General features: G+C 34.4%; 1 protein-coding gene across 1 annotated transcript in view; it reads left to right on the top strand.

Annotated features, from left to right (window-relative positions):
- The window catches only part of VPS13A (vacuolar protein sorting 13 homolog A (S. cerevisiae)), a gene marked incomplete at its 5' end in the record, with an annotated part of 63,445 nt that overhangs the window by 9,912 nt on the left and 35,024 nt on the right, over window positions 1-18,509 (top strand). The window contains 15 exons of the mRNA XM_009700688.1: window positions 559-683; window positions 1,593-1,762; window positions 2,378-2,598; window positions 3,821-4,053; window positions 6,461-6,553; window positions 7,047-7,403; window positions 8,050-8,151; window positions 9,453-9,611; window positions 9,730-9,991; window positions 10,905-11,065; window positions 12,236-12,339; window positions 13,648-13,960; window positions 15,146-15,541; window positions 16,364-16,468; window positions 16,560-16,706. Of these exons, the coding sequence (XP_009698990.1) occupies window positions 559-683; window positions 1,593-1,762; window positions 2,378-2,598; window positions 3,821-4,053; window positions 6,461-6,553; window positions 7,047-7,403; window positions 8,050-8,151; window positions 9,453-9,611; window positions 9,730-9,991; window positions 10,905-11,065; window positions 12,236-12,339; window positions 13,648-13,960; window positions 15,146-15,541; window positions 16,364-16,468; window positions 16,560-16,706 (2,948 nt within the window). The remainder of the gene's footprint in view (window positions 1-558; window positions 684-1,592; window positions 1,763-2,377; window positions 2,599-3,820; window positions 4,054-6,460; window positions 6,554-7,046; window positions 7,404-8,049; window positions 8,152-9,452; window positions 9,612-9,729; window positions 9,992-10,904; window positions 11,066-12,235; window positions 12,340-13,647; window positions 13,961-15,145; window positions 15,542-16,363; window positions 16,469-16,559; window positions 16,707-18,509) is intronic.

Below are 18,509 nucleotides of genomic sequence, written 5' to 3'. Positions count from 1 at the left end.
TGGCTCTGTTGCTCTTCGGTTTTAAATCTGTTTGTCTTGTGATGATGGCATCCTTAAAAGTTGTTCCTATTCAGTAGGCATCATTGCCCATAAACTGTTTAGCACACACTAAAAAGAAGGCAAGTAAGGTTAAGAAAAGAATCTTTTGTTGAACTCTTCCATTAAATGTGAGAAATAGCAAAAACGTGGCAAGATGTACAAATGATGATGAAAGTAAATTTGTATTCTTTGGAACATTCTTGCACACAGTACTGTATAACATTAAGGGAAGCTGTACACTGATGTCTTAAAGATGGTAAAAATTGCATATAGAATACATTAAGCAGAGTATTTTATTTTCTCAAACATTGGGTGGTTTTGCCAAAAGTAATTACAGAGACCATGATAAATGTATCCCAAGTCTGGATGGATTTACATGTGGAGTAGAAGGGAAGTTGTTGTCTTCATAGTCATTAGTGAGGATGATGCTTTTTTTGATTTGTGGGGTTGTTTTGTTTTTTTCCGCCTTGTATCAGGTAATTTTCTTTAATATTAAAGTGTTTTTCTAATTTCTGAAAGGTGTAACTGTTGTGACATCAGCTGTGGTGGAATTGCATTCACCTATGAAAATAAAAACAACACTAAAACTGGACTTCAGATTCGACTCTCTGACTCTGGTATTGTATAGTCCAAATTCAAAACAGGTAAATATAATTTTGGTTACGAAGAGGAAGAAACAGCTTTAAGGTTGCCTAGAGTCCTGGAAATTCTGAACAGGAATAGTTTAATTTATGAGTAGAGGAAGTGATTTCTAGCAATAGTAACAAACATGATGGAAATTATAAACAGCTATTTTAACTAAATCACATGGCAGATATTACAGGAAAGAGAATAACCAGTGGTAGCACAAAATACGTGGCATCTTCTGTGATCTGACTAAAAATTTTCTGAAAACTTGTCTTAGTTTAAAATACAATTTGGGAAGAAAAAATGCAGAAGGATGCAACCTATTCTTTAGATACAGACACACACGCACGCATGTGTGTGGACACACACACATATATAAATAAAGTTGTGGCGAGAGATTTAAAATTGGTATTACAATTTGAATGCATTTTTATTCTTCTTGGTTTAAATTTACAAAATTTGTCAGCAAATTTCTGACTAAAAGTTTGATAATATTTTTTTGTAAACTTGCAGTCTGTTATTTTGTATTTTGAACAATTTTCCAGTATCTGGATAAACAGTATGTAGTCATAAGAGACAAAACTTAATTTCTTATTTGACATTTTGATTGCCTATACTATGTGCTTTTAAGTATGAAACAAACCAAAATTGCATATGACAATTCTACTTTCTTTTAAACATTGTCTCCCTCTCACTAATGTAAGCTTGCTTTAGCAGGGTGGTAGAAGGATAAAGCTTTGATTTATTTTTTTCAGTTTTCTTTGTATGTTACTGATTTTTGTTGTGTTTAGAATTACTAGTGGGTTTGTTTGATATATTATTATTAGAAATTTTACCACTTAGAATAAAGCTGTATGTCACTTCTACGTATTATTTCCATTACCTGTAGGCAAATCCACAAACATATTTTCATTTGGTTTAAACAGATTACAAATTTGGATCAGAGAGATGACCTTTTGAAGCTTGCAGAGTTTAAATTAGTTTTGATGTCAGCTGCTGTCAAAATGTTATCAGATGGTTCAATGAATGCTTCCGTCAAGCTGGCAAACTGTACATTAGATGATAAAAGACAGTCAATCCAGAAGGCTACACCAAGGTCTGTATTGTGACATAAATTACTGTTTATTGGAGTTTGACAGAGTTTCAAATGTTTGCATTTTAGTATTCTGTTAAAACTGGAATTGTTTTGGTGTAAGTAGTTCTTGAAGTATACGTTACTGTAGGCTTATGTGTCTCACTTGCCTTTTGTTCCACATGTTGTTTATGAGACCAGTATAAATGCTAGAAATGAACTTTAATATGAAATAAAACAAACTTTAAATATGAAATTAATAAATACATATAGAAACAAATTTCATTTTCAGCTTTAATAAGCCACTGAGTAAGACTAAGATTTTTTTTTCATGAAGAGTAACAAACTTCGGTGAAGTATAATACTTATGATATGTAAACAAAGAATTGTCATGGTTTGACTTGTTAAAATTGTGAACACCTTTAGTTGTCAACGTATGGGAGTCCAGTTAGTTTTGAATTTTTATAGAATGTATGTTAAAGTTTCTATTGGTTTTGGTTTTTGGTGTTACTTTTTAATTCACTTTTGTTAATGTATTGCAATTGGAGTGAGAATCTTGAGTGTTTTTCAGTATTTGTGGCTGCTTTTTAAGGCTGGTTTTTTATTGTCTCATTAAATGCCACCTTAATGGTCTTTCAGGATGGTGGAAATGAAACATGGATTTGAAAAGAAAGTTATGGTGGATATAAGCTATAAGCAGGGGCGAGATGGCACTGTTCTTGATGTGATTGTTCAAGAGACATACCTTTGTGCAAGCATGGAGTTTCTACTTACTGTTGCAGATATATTCCTAAAAGCTAATGCAGAAAGTGCTGCTGCGCAGAGAAATCTCAAACAGTCATTACCTTTAAAGGAGCAAGGTATATACTGGAAATATTTAAAAATTTGTGTTTAAATATCCATTTAATTTTGGTATTATAATACTATTTTAAAAATTATAATACTCCTTTTATGCTGTTTCCTGTGTTTAAGTGTGTAGAACAACTTCTTTTAACCACTGATGTGTCTTTCTTTGCATCATGGAAATTGGTTCACGTCCCTTGGTCTTTATTTCTAAATGAAGCTTTGTCCTGCCAGACAAAAGGCAATACCTAAAAATGTATGTCTAAAAATAAAATGGGAAAAGACAATTACAGCTGGCACTGTCTAGGTTGGTTTGGCTGTCTTTGCCGTCTCAACACAGTTTATAATGGTGATTACCACTGTCATCGTTTTCATCCTTCCTGAGAATGATGGAGCATATTGTATTATACTTAAATATGAATTCAGCCTGCTAGATATTGCTGCCTAGAAATGTTGTCATTTGAATTGTCCACTGATGCGTGTTTCTTGCTACATCAAGAAACGGGCTTTTAGCTTGCGTGCCCGATTTAGTGTTTCTAGTTTCTATAGGACCTTATACCTGACATCAGAACTTAGCCCATTAGAACATCAGAGCGGGAAATGGGCTATTTATGCTTCAAGGTCTCAGGTAGTTCACATCAGATCTGCAAAGCAAGTCCCCTTTTTTTGTTTTTATTTTCCGATACCCTAAATATTTTAGTTGTGTCTACCTCAGCTAGGCCTCCTGTGGTTATTTAGTAGGTGACCAAAATCTAAACAAATTAGGAAATCTTACGTAAAAGGATATTGGTACTGCAAATGGTAACATCAAGCACTAGTAAATGGTGCATCATTGTCCTATGAAAAAATGTGCATTTTGCTCCTCCAGAGAGCAGAAAATGTGTCCAGCATTTTCGTAAGACCTTATCATAGCTGGCTGATGTAGATATTTAGTGAAGCTGATACGTTTGCTAGTGTCAGAGGTAATAATAGGGGTGATACTGTTATCCTTTTCATTTTGACAAAGAAGCTTTGTGGAATCTTTTATTGTATCTGAAAGTAATTAGGGCTTTAATGGGTTTTGTATCTCCAGTGAAGAGCCTAGAAATAAATCAGTTGCAGAAATCTACAGGTTTTCTGACACGTTATGCTAGATCTTATCACTAAATCTTTAAACTTCATTGTAAGTTATAAGAGAGATGTAAATAATGACAATTTAATCTTTGAAGAATTCATCTAATTTAATTTATGTTTTTGAAGCACCTGTGCAGTCTGTATCTACAATGGAAATGAACATTGTTGTTAAAAATCCAGAGATTGTGTTTGTGGCTGATTTAACAAGAAGTGATGCTCCTGCATTGGTGGTTACAACACAGTGTGAGGTCTTCATTAAAAATAGCCCTGAAAAGTATAGCATGACAGCTGCTGTTAAAGAGATACAAATGAAAGCATGCCCATTTCTTCCAGAAAAAAGGAAAGGGAACGTTACTACGGTGAGTTTGCAAACGTCTCATTTGTATTTAAAAGGTGCTGTGTAACTTAAACTACTAGAATAGAAGTTATTTCTGAACTTCTCATCATTAGAATGTGTATTACAGACATACAAGTAAAATTTTGTGGCTAACTATTTTGTTGATTTTGTTCTGTTTTGTCTGATATGCCAAAAACGTCATCTTGATCTGTGGCTTTGAGGTTTGCCTTGTATGAGAAGCTAAAATTAATAGCCCAGAGCAATAAAATACTACTAATCTCCTATATCCTGTATAATGCAAATAAATAGAATTTTATGAGTGTACACTATTTCAAATGCAGTGTAGTAACTCTGGAAGACTTTCACTCTGAAACTTTGCATTAAATAGCTATGTCAATGAATAACAAATGGTCATAGACAGAATGGGAAGTATGTATTATGAAGTAAATTACTTACGGTGTGCTGTTCATAAATTCCTTTGTGTTAAAGTCCGTAGATCTATTGAATTAAAACTACCTGTTTATATTTTGGCAGCAGAATCAGACTTGTTAGTTACTGGCCAGGTGGGAATGCACTGACTCCTGGAGCTTTCTACAGCTTTTCTACCTCTACAGCAGACTATACCTCAGTTAACTCTGTAATGATATTGTCGTCTCAGAACAAAAAATCAATTTGACAGCATATCCAACTGTTACCTGTGTCCTCAGACCACAGGTGAATTTTGAAGAACGAGTATTTTCAGCTCTCCATTACTTTATGGAGCTACATAGGAAAGACCAAAGCTGTAAGCACAAAGGGCTGGGACTTCCACTTCATCGCCTTATCAGATACTTTCATAGCAGCTCAGTTTACTCCTTGGGTAGATGCAGTCTTTGATTGCATTAATCTGTTAACAATCTCGTCATTGAGAAAATGATACACTTGCACTGATAGCCACAACACAATGCAAAGTTGCTTAACTTCCATTTCTGAGCTGGTGAATGTGGCACAAATGTGGGTAGCTTTGTAGAAAGCAATTAGAAGACTTCACACTAAGCTTTCCCTCTTCCAGGAATATCTTCTGCCAGAATATCTTATCTCAGACTGTAGAAAGCAGAGAAAACGGATACTTGTACTGTAAAGCGGGAAAAAACTTTAGAGGACCTTAGTTTTGATGCTTAAAATGGTACCTTCTTTGAAAGATTCAGAAAGTTATTGGGAGAGTAGTAGAGGTCAAAAAAGATTATTTTCTTTGCAGGTAGCAGCATAACTGCCTCTTTTGAAAACATGTATGTAAGGAAATCTCTGAACCCAGGTTTTCTGTAGAGTATGATTTCAGTCTGGGAAAATCAGAGAAATAGAGATTCAGATGATATTCCATGGCTGCCTTTGGTCAAGAAAGAAAATGTATGATATGAAGATTACAGTATTTCTGAAGGCTGATACTGATGTGAAGATTTTACATTGCCTAAACTTTGGGCACAGTGGTGATGGATGAATTCCTCTCATGATCAATAGATTGCCCCAGATAGGCAGGAAACTAGTCTCTGGATTTACAGTAGCACAAGTGATGAGGTTCTTTCTGTACATTTCTCTCATGTACCTTGGTCTAAAGAAGAATATGTTATTTTTCACTCCTGGATGTAACACAGAAGAAGGAAAAAAAAAAACTTTGAGCAGCAGAGGATAAAATAATGATATGGCCAAAAATTTCTGTTAGATCAAACTCACTTGGGAAAAGTGCGGTAAAACTGATTCAGGGTGTTTCTGTGCCTCTGGCAGCTGATTCAGATATGGACAGAGATGTCAGGAAAAATTTTAAAATCGATATGGTTTGAAATTACTGTTTTTGAAAGACTTACCTTCTGAAGTAGGGACTGGAAAGCAAATTTTCCTGTCAATACAGTATCAGTAGAGTCCAACTGCATCTGAGTGTTTCATTAACCACATAGCACAATGATTTTGTTTATAGTGTACCTTAGATTTGGTTTTGGTAAACCTTGGAAAGTGAGTATGCAAGGACTGATTGTAAAATAAAGCTGGAACTGAGTGATTGTGATTCAGACAGAGATATTTTTATTCAGGAAAACTGTAACTGTTGTTGCTGTGTTGCCGTTAACTGAAAAGTCTGGTTGTCCTCAGAAGTCACAGGCATGATGATGCAGTGTATTTGAAGACGTTTGCAGACTTTGCCTAAAGAATGGAGTGCAATGCATTTTCCTGTAGCTGACATTTGTATCTTTAATGATTGAGAATGGCTGAGGTGATGCTTCTGATACTTTATTTTCTTTATGTTTGAACATGTTTTTTGTGTTCAGATTACTCTTGATTTTGAAGAACCAGATAGTGGTAACTTTTCCTTTCAGTACTTTTGTGTAGTATTTAGAAGTATATGATTTTTGAAAGATTTTTTTTCTCTGTTTAACGTGTGTTTTTGCTCTTTTGTATAGGTATTACAGCCTTGTGACTTCTTCTTTGAAATGAAACAGTCAGGTACTAATCCACAGACAGCTGATCTAACGCTTAAATCTCTAACAATAAAAGTAGGTAAACTTTTATTGTGTTTTTAGTTCTCTACTTCCTGCTCAGAAGTCTTTGAAATGTTTCTTAAAAAATAAAATCAGGAATAACTGAAATGGGGATTTGTTTCTGTTCTTCATCAGGTCATCTACCTGTTCAGCATATGAAAACAAGCAAAATTGAAAATTAGCAATCATGTCATAATGCTTTGTTTTTGGAATCTGTGTTTTATAAACTGGCCTGATGTGCAGAGATAAGTTTTGAAGTGTTCAGATAGAGTGTTAGATGGTGTAGTTTAGAAAGCTCTTATCTGGAAGCTCCCCCTGGAAGGCAGGGGTTGAAAATCTGAATAGGTTGAACGATAGCTTGTGGAAAGGAACAAGTGTTGAAACATGAGTCCTGTAGAGAACAGAGGTGTTTTGTTAGTGTAATATATTAATTATAATTTTGTGTCTCAAAGTAGCTGTTTCCTATATTAGCTTCTTGTTTCAAATTATTCCACATTCTTATTTGTAGGTTTCACCAATGATTATAAACACAGTAATTACTATTACATCAGCCCTTTATCAAACTGCAGAAACAACAGAAGAAGAGATCACTCAAATTCCTCCAGACTTGTGGAATAAGAAAGATATAAAAAATCTAAAAATGTGGTTTCTCGAGGAGTCAAATGAAAATGAAGATAGAAATCCAACTGCTGAACTGGTTCCCACGGGAGAGTCATTGAAAATGAATGTAGAATCTGTTTTTCTAACACTTGAAGCTGGGGTTGGGCACCGAACTGTACCAATGCTTTTAGCCAAGTCCTCGTTTCTTGGAGAAGTCAAAAACTGGAGTAGTCTAATCAACCTACGTTCTTGTCTTGAGCTAGAGGTGAGGAATCCTACATAAGAAAGATGTTTAGTTAAAATGAAAGTCTAATGCATTGGATGTAGTATATTAATGGCAGTAAATTGGTCATACACAAGCTCACATTTAGACTCTGTACAAAGTTCCCAAAGGCCTGTTGCATCAGTGTTATATTTTGGAGTAGCAACTGGCTAAAACTCTTTGACAATCTTAATTTAGTATTACAATAGAATATATTAATGTGTCATTTCATTTCTGTAAAATACTATGTGGTACCAGTATTGTACGTAAAATGTTCAAACTGGCTCGTGTTTGGAAATTAGTGACATAAAATTCAGTGGTTGTTGTAGGTAGATTCTTCCTTGTTTATAGTGCTTTAGATTTCCAGTGCCTACAGTTTAAGCCAAAATTATATTTGAAGTGACACATTTTATACCAGCTATTTGAAACTAGGTCTTTGCAGTAGAGACTTGTCTGCCTCATTTATTTCTCTAATGCGTTTGCTTCACCTTATGGTGGGAGCTGAAAGTGTGATCTGACTATAAATCTTTTATATTACCAAAGCAATGAATATACTTGTAAATCAGAATTTTAAGTCTTAAAATCTGTAGTGCTTTCATTGATTTAACCATTGTATGTAATTTCCTAATTGACTTCTGCATTTTGATAGGTACACTATTTTAACGAGATGTTTGGGGTGTGGGAACCTTTGCTTGAACCACTAGAAGTTGAGAAGACTGATTTATTCAAACCATGGATTCTTGAAATCAAGGTATATTTTCCAAAGCTGAACTCAAATCTTCCATTTCAGTACCTTAGAAAAAACAAATGCTCTGCATCTTTCATTTCTGGGACTAACCTAACAATTTAGATCCTTCTTGTTGGTTCCTGAGACTTTTTTCCCAATTAGTGAATGAAACCAGCTCTTGCACAAGTGAAGATTGAGACTCACAGATCTGTTAAATAATACTGTCTTTCAGGTGGCAAGAAGATTTGATTCCAGTTGTACTAGATAATATAATGGCTTTATATCAGTTTCTCTGAAGTTAGGTTGTATGCTAATGATGCATTCAGTGACTTCGGAAAGATAGATGACCACTCGTCTCGTTCCACAGTAGTATCTGTGGCAGACAGGTATTGGAAAAGATGATACCTGTTATTGACTAGGACAAAGTGGACTGTGGGAACAGTGCTCCTATCACTTCAGTTCTATCTTTCATAAGGAAATAGTCTAGATTCTGGTCTCAAAGTAGATGAGCATTTGTGTAAGGAAGGGAGATACTTCCCCACCCCCACTCCCCCTTCTGTCTTAACTGTTTTGTTGCATTGTTTTCTGATTTTTTCAAAACTTTTCAAGTATTTTTTAGCCTGAGAGGTTGATCAGAATGGAAAAACAGCCCTTTTCCTAGGACTGAGATTGTGCAATTAAGAAATTGCTGTTAATAATATTCCTAAGCATTTCCCAGAAAGATATGAAACCTAATGCAGGAGAAAGGTGGAAGATGATGCGTCAAACCTTATATCTTCTTGCCCAGATTTGAGATACAACATTTGGAAATACGTAATTTCCAGAAATGCTGAAGGCCAGGAAAATGTATTCCATGTGATTTTTACTTTTTTCCTTCAAACAAATGAAAATATGCAAAATAAGTATTTGGTTTGGAAACATGTAAAGACTAAATTTGAGGTTACTGTTTTAATAGGAAATAAATTATGTATAATAGTTTTTACACAGTGTTATTAGACATGTTAAGGTGGATGTTTTCACACAGCATTTGTTTATGTTAGGATATGTTAGTAGTTAGTATGTAAGTGTATGTTCTTTATTTTTGAATAATCATAAATTTAGCTACTGTTACTGGAATTTCATTGACTTCTGAAATACATCTTTTGCCTCTTGCCTTCTTTATTCTCTCCCTCTTTTGTCTTTATTTGAGAATTAAAACATGAACAAGAAAAAGGAAAACTGTGGTAGGACGTAGAAGCAGGAAAGGGAGACAAAGGGTCTTGAGGTGAAACTTCCTTCTATAGAAGGAGTGGTCAGATAAGAATTCTTTAAAAATCTCCTTTCAGATGAAGAAGAAGGCTAAAAAAGCATTGGTTGAATCAGATGCAGAAGAAGAAAACTACAAAGTTCCGGAATATAAAACAGTGATAAATGTTTCCTCAAAAGACCAGCTGAACATTACGCTATCCAAATGTGGACTACAAATGTTGAGTAACTTGGGCACGGTAAGAAAGATTACTAAACTATGCAGTGTCAAAATTGTTAAATGAATGTTTGCATGGATTGTCTTGATGAAGTCTTAGTCAGTATCTTTACGTTTTGTCTCGGTACTTTGCTTTCTAGGCATTTGCTGAAGCAGCTAGTCAAACTTCGGACATCTTCAAAAAAGACCGAGCACCATTTGTAATAAAAAATTCGTTAGGACTTCCCATCACTGTCTCACCTAGTGATTCCTTTAGTGTCCTTAATGTTGAGTTTGGAGCAAAAGTATTTCATTTAAGAGATGGAGAGAATTTAAACATGGAATTTGTCAGAACTAAAAATGAGAGCGACCAGTTCACAGCAATGACAACTCTGAGTAGCAAGAGGTTTTACATTCAGATCTGTAAGTTCCAAAGTTCATACATCTTCTGTTTTTTTAAATACTGCATGATGCATAATACCGCATCTTGTACAGATCAATAAATACTGGGGGACAACATGACACAAAAGGAGTGTTTCTTTGGATTCTAGATGCATGGCAGTATTTGAAATCCTACTTTAGTCTTTGCAGCTAAAACTTAACGTGTGTCACACTTGTTAATTTTTGTAGCATAAATTTTCTGCTATGATTATTTAAGTATCTAATCTTTATTTCATAATTTTACTGGAATCAAATATTTTTGTTTGTAGTCACATGTTAATGCAGAATTAAGCCACCCAAAATAGTTGTTTGGGGTTTTTTTGTAGAATTCTGAGGCCTGTATATATGTATGTTCATAGAGGAAGTTACTCTTAAGGGTGATGTTTTTAAGAAAAGATGGTTCGAAATTAATTAAAGTAAAACACAGTTAAAACTAAAAGTAAAATTTAGCTACTTTTAATGGTCTATGTGTTAACAATCTAAGTTGATTTATTTTAACAATTGACAGTTTTTCAAGATGATTTTTCAAATTGCTCTTGACCATGTGATCTATTAGTTGAATTGTTTTTGCAATGTGTATGAGCTGTACCTTGTTAAGAAGCCATTACATCTGGTAAACGTTTCTCTTTAGGCACCAGTTTTATTTGCAGTGGCGAAACACACTCAAATATTTGGGTGATGGACTCATTTACTCTTTTTCCTGAGATGAAAAAAAAATCTTTGCTGTTTCTTTAGTAACATTGCAAGACTGGCATATTAAAAGTAGTGGTGGTATTTTTTCATCTTCTTTAAAATTTTTTTAATAGATTGAGTGATACTGAAAATTTCTATTGAATGCACATTTCTGTCTTTCAACTGTATCTTTATGCTCCTTTTCTGATCTTGTAAATTCTAGGTCCACATAATCATTCCGCTGTGGAAAAGATTCCATTGACAAAAGTGGGTCGATGTATTTACAGAGTGAGACATGAGGAATCGGGTGTTGAAAGGGCCATTGTCTGCCAAATAGATACTGTTGAAGGAAGCAAGATGATAACTATACGTTCTCCTATTCAGGTTGTTATATTTGCATACATCATAATTTCATTACTATTTTAATTTTTTTTACTGAATGAAAATGATCCTGTAGTCTTAAAATAATCACTTTAAAACCTATATTTTAGAAACTTACCTGAACAATTCATAGAACTTTTCTGTTGTGTATTATAAAGTAGTTTAGAAGAGATTTTCAAGAATAAAAAGCTTTTTCAAAGTGACAAAGACAGGGGGTTTAGTGGGGGTGGAAATGGACCAGATTGTAGATCAGGATAACTCATCAGTAATGTTTTCTAATACTAGCTCTAATTTCAGTCTTGTTGAACTATTTATTTTCTGTAAAGTCATCAAAGCCCTCTTAACCTTACCTTGGTTCCACAAGGTTATCCTTCTATCGGATTATTTCTTTTTGTTCATCCTGTACCATTGATACATGAATTTCAAATTTAGTACCAAGTCAACTGAAGAGTGAGCTCTTTAAGCATGTATCTTTTTTGATTGAATAATATCTTTGATAGCCATTATAATTTACAAGTACAGGGATGGTCCAGATATTAGACTTCTATAGCGATAGTGTCCCTGTTACATTTCACTTGCTGTTTTTGCGCAGAGTGGTTTATGATTTGGTTAATAACCAGATCTACTGTTCTATTGTTCCATAAATGAAATTTTAATTTTTTCTTCTGAAGCTAATAACACTGTTAAATTAACGCTGAAATAAAAAAAATAATGTTTACAAAGAACAAGAGAATTATGTAACCCTCAAATTATAATGGGTGTTGATGCTTTAACCTTAAATAAATATTTGACATCCCTTGTGTTTTCTGCCATATGGATTTTTCACCCATACACCCTTGCATCTGTTACATTTTTAGTGGAAAGTTCTTTAGAAAGTTACATAGTTCAGATTTACTTGTCTTTGGTTTTACAGGGCTTTATGTTTCTTCTTGAAAAGAATTTTACAGCTAATGTATTAATTTAATAATTAAAATACAGCATTAAACTGCACAACGAAATCATTTAATGAGGTTGACTGGTATTAGAGACAGTTCTTTTGAAATACCTGACCTTGAATGGTAGAGGGGTCAGATGAACAATGAGACAGTTCTCGTTCTGTGCTCTGTTAGGCTCAAAACAGTTTATCTTTCCAGTTGTTCCTAATGTATGTTGCTGGATTTTTATTTCACATAGATAAGGAATCATTTTTCAATCCCGTTAAATATTTTTGAGGAAGGAAGATGTTTAGGGACTGCTTCACCAGAAAATGAATTCAACATACCGTTGTCCTCTTACAGGTACTTTATTGCATTGTTCTTTTATCATGGAATATGTTTATACATTGTTGATTATTGTACCCATACAATTATGCTAAAAAAAAAAAATTGCTTCCCTTTGCTACCTAATACTGTAATTAATAGTGTACTATCATGATTGGGTAGCATCTTCTCAGAGCATTTAGTCTGAGTTAAACAGAATACTATTTAATTCTTCAATTGGAAGTCTTTTGAAATCCATTTTACCAATCAACTTGAAGTAGCTAAGTTACTTTAAGAATCTGAGCCCAGGTGTTTTTCTGGAACACAGTGATTGTTATCCACACAGTACAGACTTTTTTTCCTTAGTGGAGTGATGTCTAGTCGTGTATTACAGCTTTTTTTAAGTCATCTGATTTTTGGGATTCTGAAGTAAAAAATTGAAACTAACACACTTAAACTCTATCACGGATGTAGAAAAAGACTTGTGAACCTTAGAAAGACTTGATTTCCAGCATAGCTATACTATCAACACCTTCAAGCTAATACCCACGTAAAACTGCAGTGAGTTTGTATGTACAATTTAGCTGAACTGTCACAAACTTTTAGGCAGATAAGTTTGGTTTGATTGGTTTTTATGACTACAGAGGCTTTTTTCTTCTGTTTTTCCCAAACAGTCTCCCCATTTTTTTAAGATGACAGCTGTGTATCTTTTTCATTAAATAAGTTACAGTTTACTGTAGATAATGTATGTTCATTAGTATTTCTGACTATCTGTATTTTATTTAATAAGGTTTAGTGACATTCTGATTCATTGCACAAATGTATGGGTGAGTTCCACTAGGCAGTCAGAAGTGTTTACTAACAAAAATCTTTAGTCAAGGAGCAGCTGATTGGATTAAAGCAGTTGCTGTACAAAAGCTATGTGTGTAAATAATCCATAAACGTGATGCTTTATGTGACTAGAAGGAAGGGCACTTTCTGCAGATTTGTCAAGGAGTGAATTGTTTATCCAGACTTTTTGCTTGGAGCAGGAATATAGCAGCACTTGTAAGGGAATTCAGTAGCCTCTTCATAAAGGTCTCCAACAGTCCCTTCTTTGCAAGGGAACTATGTGGAACTATGGAACAAAAAAATCCCAAATGGTAGAATTCCATGAACTTTTGGGATCCAGACCACCTTTTGCTTTCTCCTTTAAGCAAGATAAAGGCAGGCAAGGAATTACTGGCAGAAATCTTCCAAAATCCAAATAATACTAGAATGTTAGTGTTGCATAGTACTTTTTCATAAGTGAAAAATTCAGTCTCATACTGAGTGTTTAAAAAAAAAACCAAACGTTTTAATTTACAGATCTGTACTGAGTTTACAACCACTACCCAATGAAAATGGAGTGGATGGAGAATATGATATGTGTGAAGGAATTACATTTGATGAAATTATGAAAAATGTTGACAGTTTACTACAAAGGAAATGCCAGTCTGTGAGGTCGACTAACCACTCACTTATCATCAATATTGTGTCTATAAAAGACACATTGACATCTTCATTGTTGACGTCTTCATTATGTGCAGAAGATCACTGGGATTTTCCATATGTTGTTCATTTATGGCCTTCTGTTCTTCTCCGCAATCTTCTTCCTTATCAAATAACTTACTCTGTAGAGGTAATTCTTTAATGTTTTTAAATTTTCTGTGATGTTTGCCACCTATGATATGAAAGCTGACCAGCTGGTTGAAATATGTTTATAAATAGATATTAAAAGAAAGGGCTTCTGTTAGAGTATTTGTAAAGCAGGTTTATGGATCTTGTCAGGGCAAGTCTGTATCTACAGAAATGAAACAGTACCAGAACGTGAAAAGTGGTGGTATTAATCATTAGTAGTAAGTCATACTTTAGATATGTATGCAAAGTAGAACTTACACTGTACAAGTTTAGCCCTGTGAGAGAGTCACTTTCTGTTGCTCAAGTGCAACTTGAGCCTAAATAAACAGTGTAGTTTTTCCTGTGAATTATGACTGCTTCAAGTGACGTTAGTGGGTCAGCCTACAGTAGCGTTTTATGTGCTGTCACTGACTTCTAGCAGTAGCATACTTTTTATGAATTTTCACGGGCCTGCCTGTTTGCCAGGTTTTGGCTTGAATTGCAGACTAGTGCCAGACTTTATATTCTTTTCAGATGAAATTAAACAATTAGGTGCACTTTGACTGTTAATAGGCATTCATTCAAGGGCCAGATCAGAGCCAGTCTCAAGTAAAACATCTAAACATGCACAGTGTGGACATTGGCTCCTCAGCACTAAATGTTTTATTTTGTGGATCTGCTATGGCTGTGTCCCACTGCTTACTGTTGTAGACTTAGAATAATAGAAATAAAGATGGGAGACACTGAAACATTTTTTGCAGATGGTCTTAATTTTTAATATTTGGACTCAAATTGTAGAATTTAATTACAAAATATTGTTGCAAATGCACAATTACTAGAGCTAAAGACTGTATCCTCTACCAAATGTATTGAAATAACAGGCTCTTTTCTCTGTCTTACAAATTTAAACTTAGTGACAGAAATACTGAGTTCAGGAAATCTGTCATTTAAGCATGTTTGTGTATTTGAATTTGGTGGCAGATTTTTTTTGTGTGTGTTAAATATTGATGACCATGCATAGGGTTTTTTTTCTGTAAAATGTTGTATTAAGGTAGTCATTTAAGAATGTAACATAGTTAAATAGTATAATAAGCATTTCAAAAATTGCCTAAATAACTTGTATCTTAATTTTCAAAACTAGCTAGAAAATAAAAGTTGGTACGAATTTTGAGTGTGACTCATGTGAATGTACACTGTTTTTTTAAAGGGAAATGGGAACAAATATGACACTCTACAAGAAGGATGTTCAGCCCAGATTCATAATGCAGTATTGGATCAAACAAAACTAGATTTACAGTTACTTAACTATCTTGATCAAAATTGGAAGAGTGAGTACCATATAAAAAGCAATCTACCTGATATCAGCTTCACGACGTTTTACTGCATCACAGAGTTGGATAAGACTGAACTGGACATTGCTGTCCATGTGACCTATACAACTGGGCAGATGATTGTAGCAATTCACAGTCCGTACTGGATGGTAAATAAAACTGGTCGAATGTTGCAATACAAAGCTGATGGTATTCACCGCAAGCATCCTCCAGATTACAAAAAGCCACTGCTTTTTTCTTTCCAGCCCAAAAACTTCCTCCAAAATAACAAGGTAGTATATTTTGTAAAACCTGACAGCTCTATACTCCGCAATGTTGTTGTATGAAAGCATTTTTACATTTGAAAGTTATCTACACTGTGCTGTGCTCTGTAAAGGGCATGAAACCTACAGTATCTTTGTCTAAAGACAGTATTTTAAATAAATATGTTGTCAAATCTGCTTGAGATGGGAAATTTACATTATCAAAGGTATTGTTAGGAAAGAGATTCTCATCTTTGAGAGGAATAAAATTCACTGAGAAGTATTTCCTAAATAAAAGAATTTCTTTATTGATGCAGTTTAAATGGAATAAAAGGTCCTTATTCCAAATAAGATGTAGAAGTTGTGTAAGAAATGTAGAGCTGTGGTACTTGAAAAATGAATGCTACCTGAAAAATGAATGTTTGCAGTGGTGGTTGGTAGATTGGGTCTGAGTTGCTAGTAAGCTAAGGTTAAGATGCAGTTTACCACCTGAGTCTATGTGAGTTTTTAATGCTGAGTATTACTGACGGATGAATAATAGTAGAGGGATTACAAGACTGTGATTTACCTTGAGATTTTAGTTGTAATAAGTTTTGGAAAGGAACCTTATGTGATTGCTTCCTCTGGATTATCTTACATTTATAATGCTTATTTCACATAGCTTAAAATTAAGGGTGGTAGAATATATCTTTGTGAGACGATACTGGCAATTGTTACGCCTTGAATTTTTAATAGAAGCACCAATATTTCCCGTACACACTTATGTTTATATATATATGCATACTTTAGATATGATTTTAAATGTTGTCAGTGTCTATAAATTAAAAATTAATTTATGGTGCTTCTTCATAGGTGCAACTTATGGTAACTGACAGTGAACTATCTGATCAGTTTTCACTGGACACTGTTGGAAGTCATGGTTCTGTGAAATGCAAGAGTCATAAAAAGGAATATCAAGTAAGTTATATTTCAAATTCATTACTTTCAGGAGATATAAATGAGGTAAGAAAAGAACAGTGTACTTCTAACAATGTCTTTCTATTCGCAGGTTGGTGTCACCATAAACAACAGCAGTTTTAATATTACTAGAATTGTAACTTTCACTCCATTTTTTATGATCTCAAATAGAAGCAAATACACTTTGGAGGTAGCTGAAGAAGGCAAGGAAAAGTGGATTCCTATTGTTTTGCAACAGGTAAACTTAAAAAGGAAGCTATTCCAAGTTGTTTCTCTAAGGGAAAAAAAAGAAATTGGTTTGAACACTCACTGATGGAAAATGAGCCATGCATAGTATTCTGTGGCAATGTCTGAATATATCTTGCTTTTTCAAGAAATTATCTGTGTCCTGTTACCTTTTCTTATTGTTGGTTTAGGACATACTGTAAAGCTGGTTTACGTTGTAATTGGAATGTTTTCTCTGTTACGGGCAGCATAAATAGTATGAGAAAAAGACCTGTACCCTTACAGTAAATTATCTCTCTCTTCAGTGGCACTGAAACTTCTGTTCAGTTTTTGCAGTGATATCTGATAGTGGTTTGACTGACCTGGTACTTGTCATGCCACTTTCATATAGGAAGAAAATCCGTCACAGGGATCAGTTCAGATGGCTCCAAAGTGTTCGTCTGGGACTAGTTACACTGTTGTTTTTTTACTGCTTAATGTGTCATTTCTAGAGAGGGACCGCTGGCCCCCAGGCCAAGTGGTGTGGAAATGGCTTTTGGGTTTTTTGTCTATGCTGCAGAGGTCTAGACTGTTGCACACTGGGCATGCAGGTTGGCTGTTTGCACTGCGGTACCCAACACTTAACGTCTTGTATGCGTGTTGAGTTTTGAGGAAAAGCAGCATCTGTTTCGGGTAGTGTTGGAAGTCTATGAATGCTGAGAGTGATCCATACTGCCTTCTGGGAAGAGTGAGGTCTCCCTCCTTCCCTTCCAATGAGTCTTGAAGAGAGCATATCCAAAACAGAGACAGAGTTTAGCCTAACAAATAGTGTGGTTGGAGGCCCTCTTGCTTTTCTTTAGCATTGTAGATACTCCAATGGTTACCAAAAATGCTTGCAAACTAAAATACCAAAGTTAAAAGAATATTTTAAAATTGGATTTGTAACCAGCTCTTTTTGTTACATTTTTGGTACCTTCAAAACATGTTCCTTAAGTGTGCATTTTATCTTTAATGATTATGGAAGAGAAATACCATTTAAATATCATTATTTCAATTTATGAAATTGATACTACTTTGCTTGCTTTTTGTCATTGTTCTGTAGCGATTTTTGTTAAGTGTGCACAATGATGTTTAGATCTTTAGGTGTTTTAAGTCAGTTCAGCTTCCCATAATGTTTATCACTATTTTCAAAAAAGTTTCTTTGCTTTTATCCAAGAGTAGGCTGTTTGCCATAAGCCTACACATTTATTCTATTCCTGATATTCTTATGTTCCTCTAAACCAAACTTTTGTTTGACTCTACATAGGTTTTGGGTTCTTTACATGCAAGATTCCTCATCTACTTTGTTGATAAAGCTCTGAAATGACAAAGGTTCATGTGTAGTGGCATGGGCTACTTCATATCTGACTGCTTACTCTGCGAAAATATAGTCAGATTTTATTAATTCTTGGTGGTTTGTGGTTTATATTTGATATGGAGTTGTTATTAGAATAAAATGAATTATTTTACAGGAACTTTTGAAATTTTCTGCAAAAACTATTCAAAGGTAATAGTTTTGAAAGTTCAAATACATTGCTACGTATATGATCTGTGGTTTTCCTGTGTGGGCTCTTTTATTGATATGCTTACGGAATTTTCTAACTTCTCCCACAAGCATCATTGTTTCTCAGGTGTTTCATAATTGTATTAATTGATCTTGGTCTCCTTTCAGTTATCAAGTATCAAAGGAGGACTTTGTTGATTTTAGGATCATTCCTACTATCTTTTGAAAGAATAGATGTGGCAGTTTGTCAAATGGAGTAGTAGAGGTCAACAGAGGAATCTGTATCCCCTCCTA

Source organism: Cariama cristata, unplaced genomic scaffold (assembly GCF_000690535.1).
Source record: "Cariama cristata isolate BGI_N322 unplaced genomic scaffold, ASM69053v1 scaffold6395, whole genome shotgun sequence".
NCBI lineage: Eukaryota > Metazoa > Chordata > Aves > Cariamiformes > Cariamidae > Cariama > Cariama cristata.
This window is presented reverse-complemented; position numbering and strand designations above follow the sequence as displayed.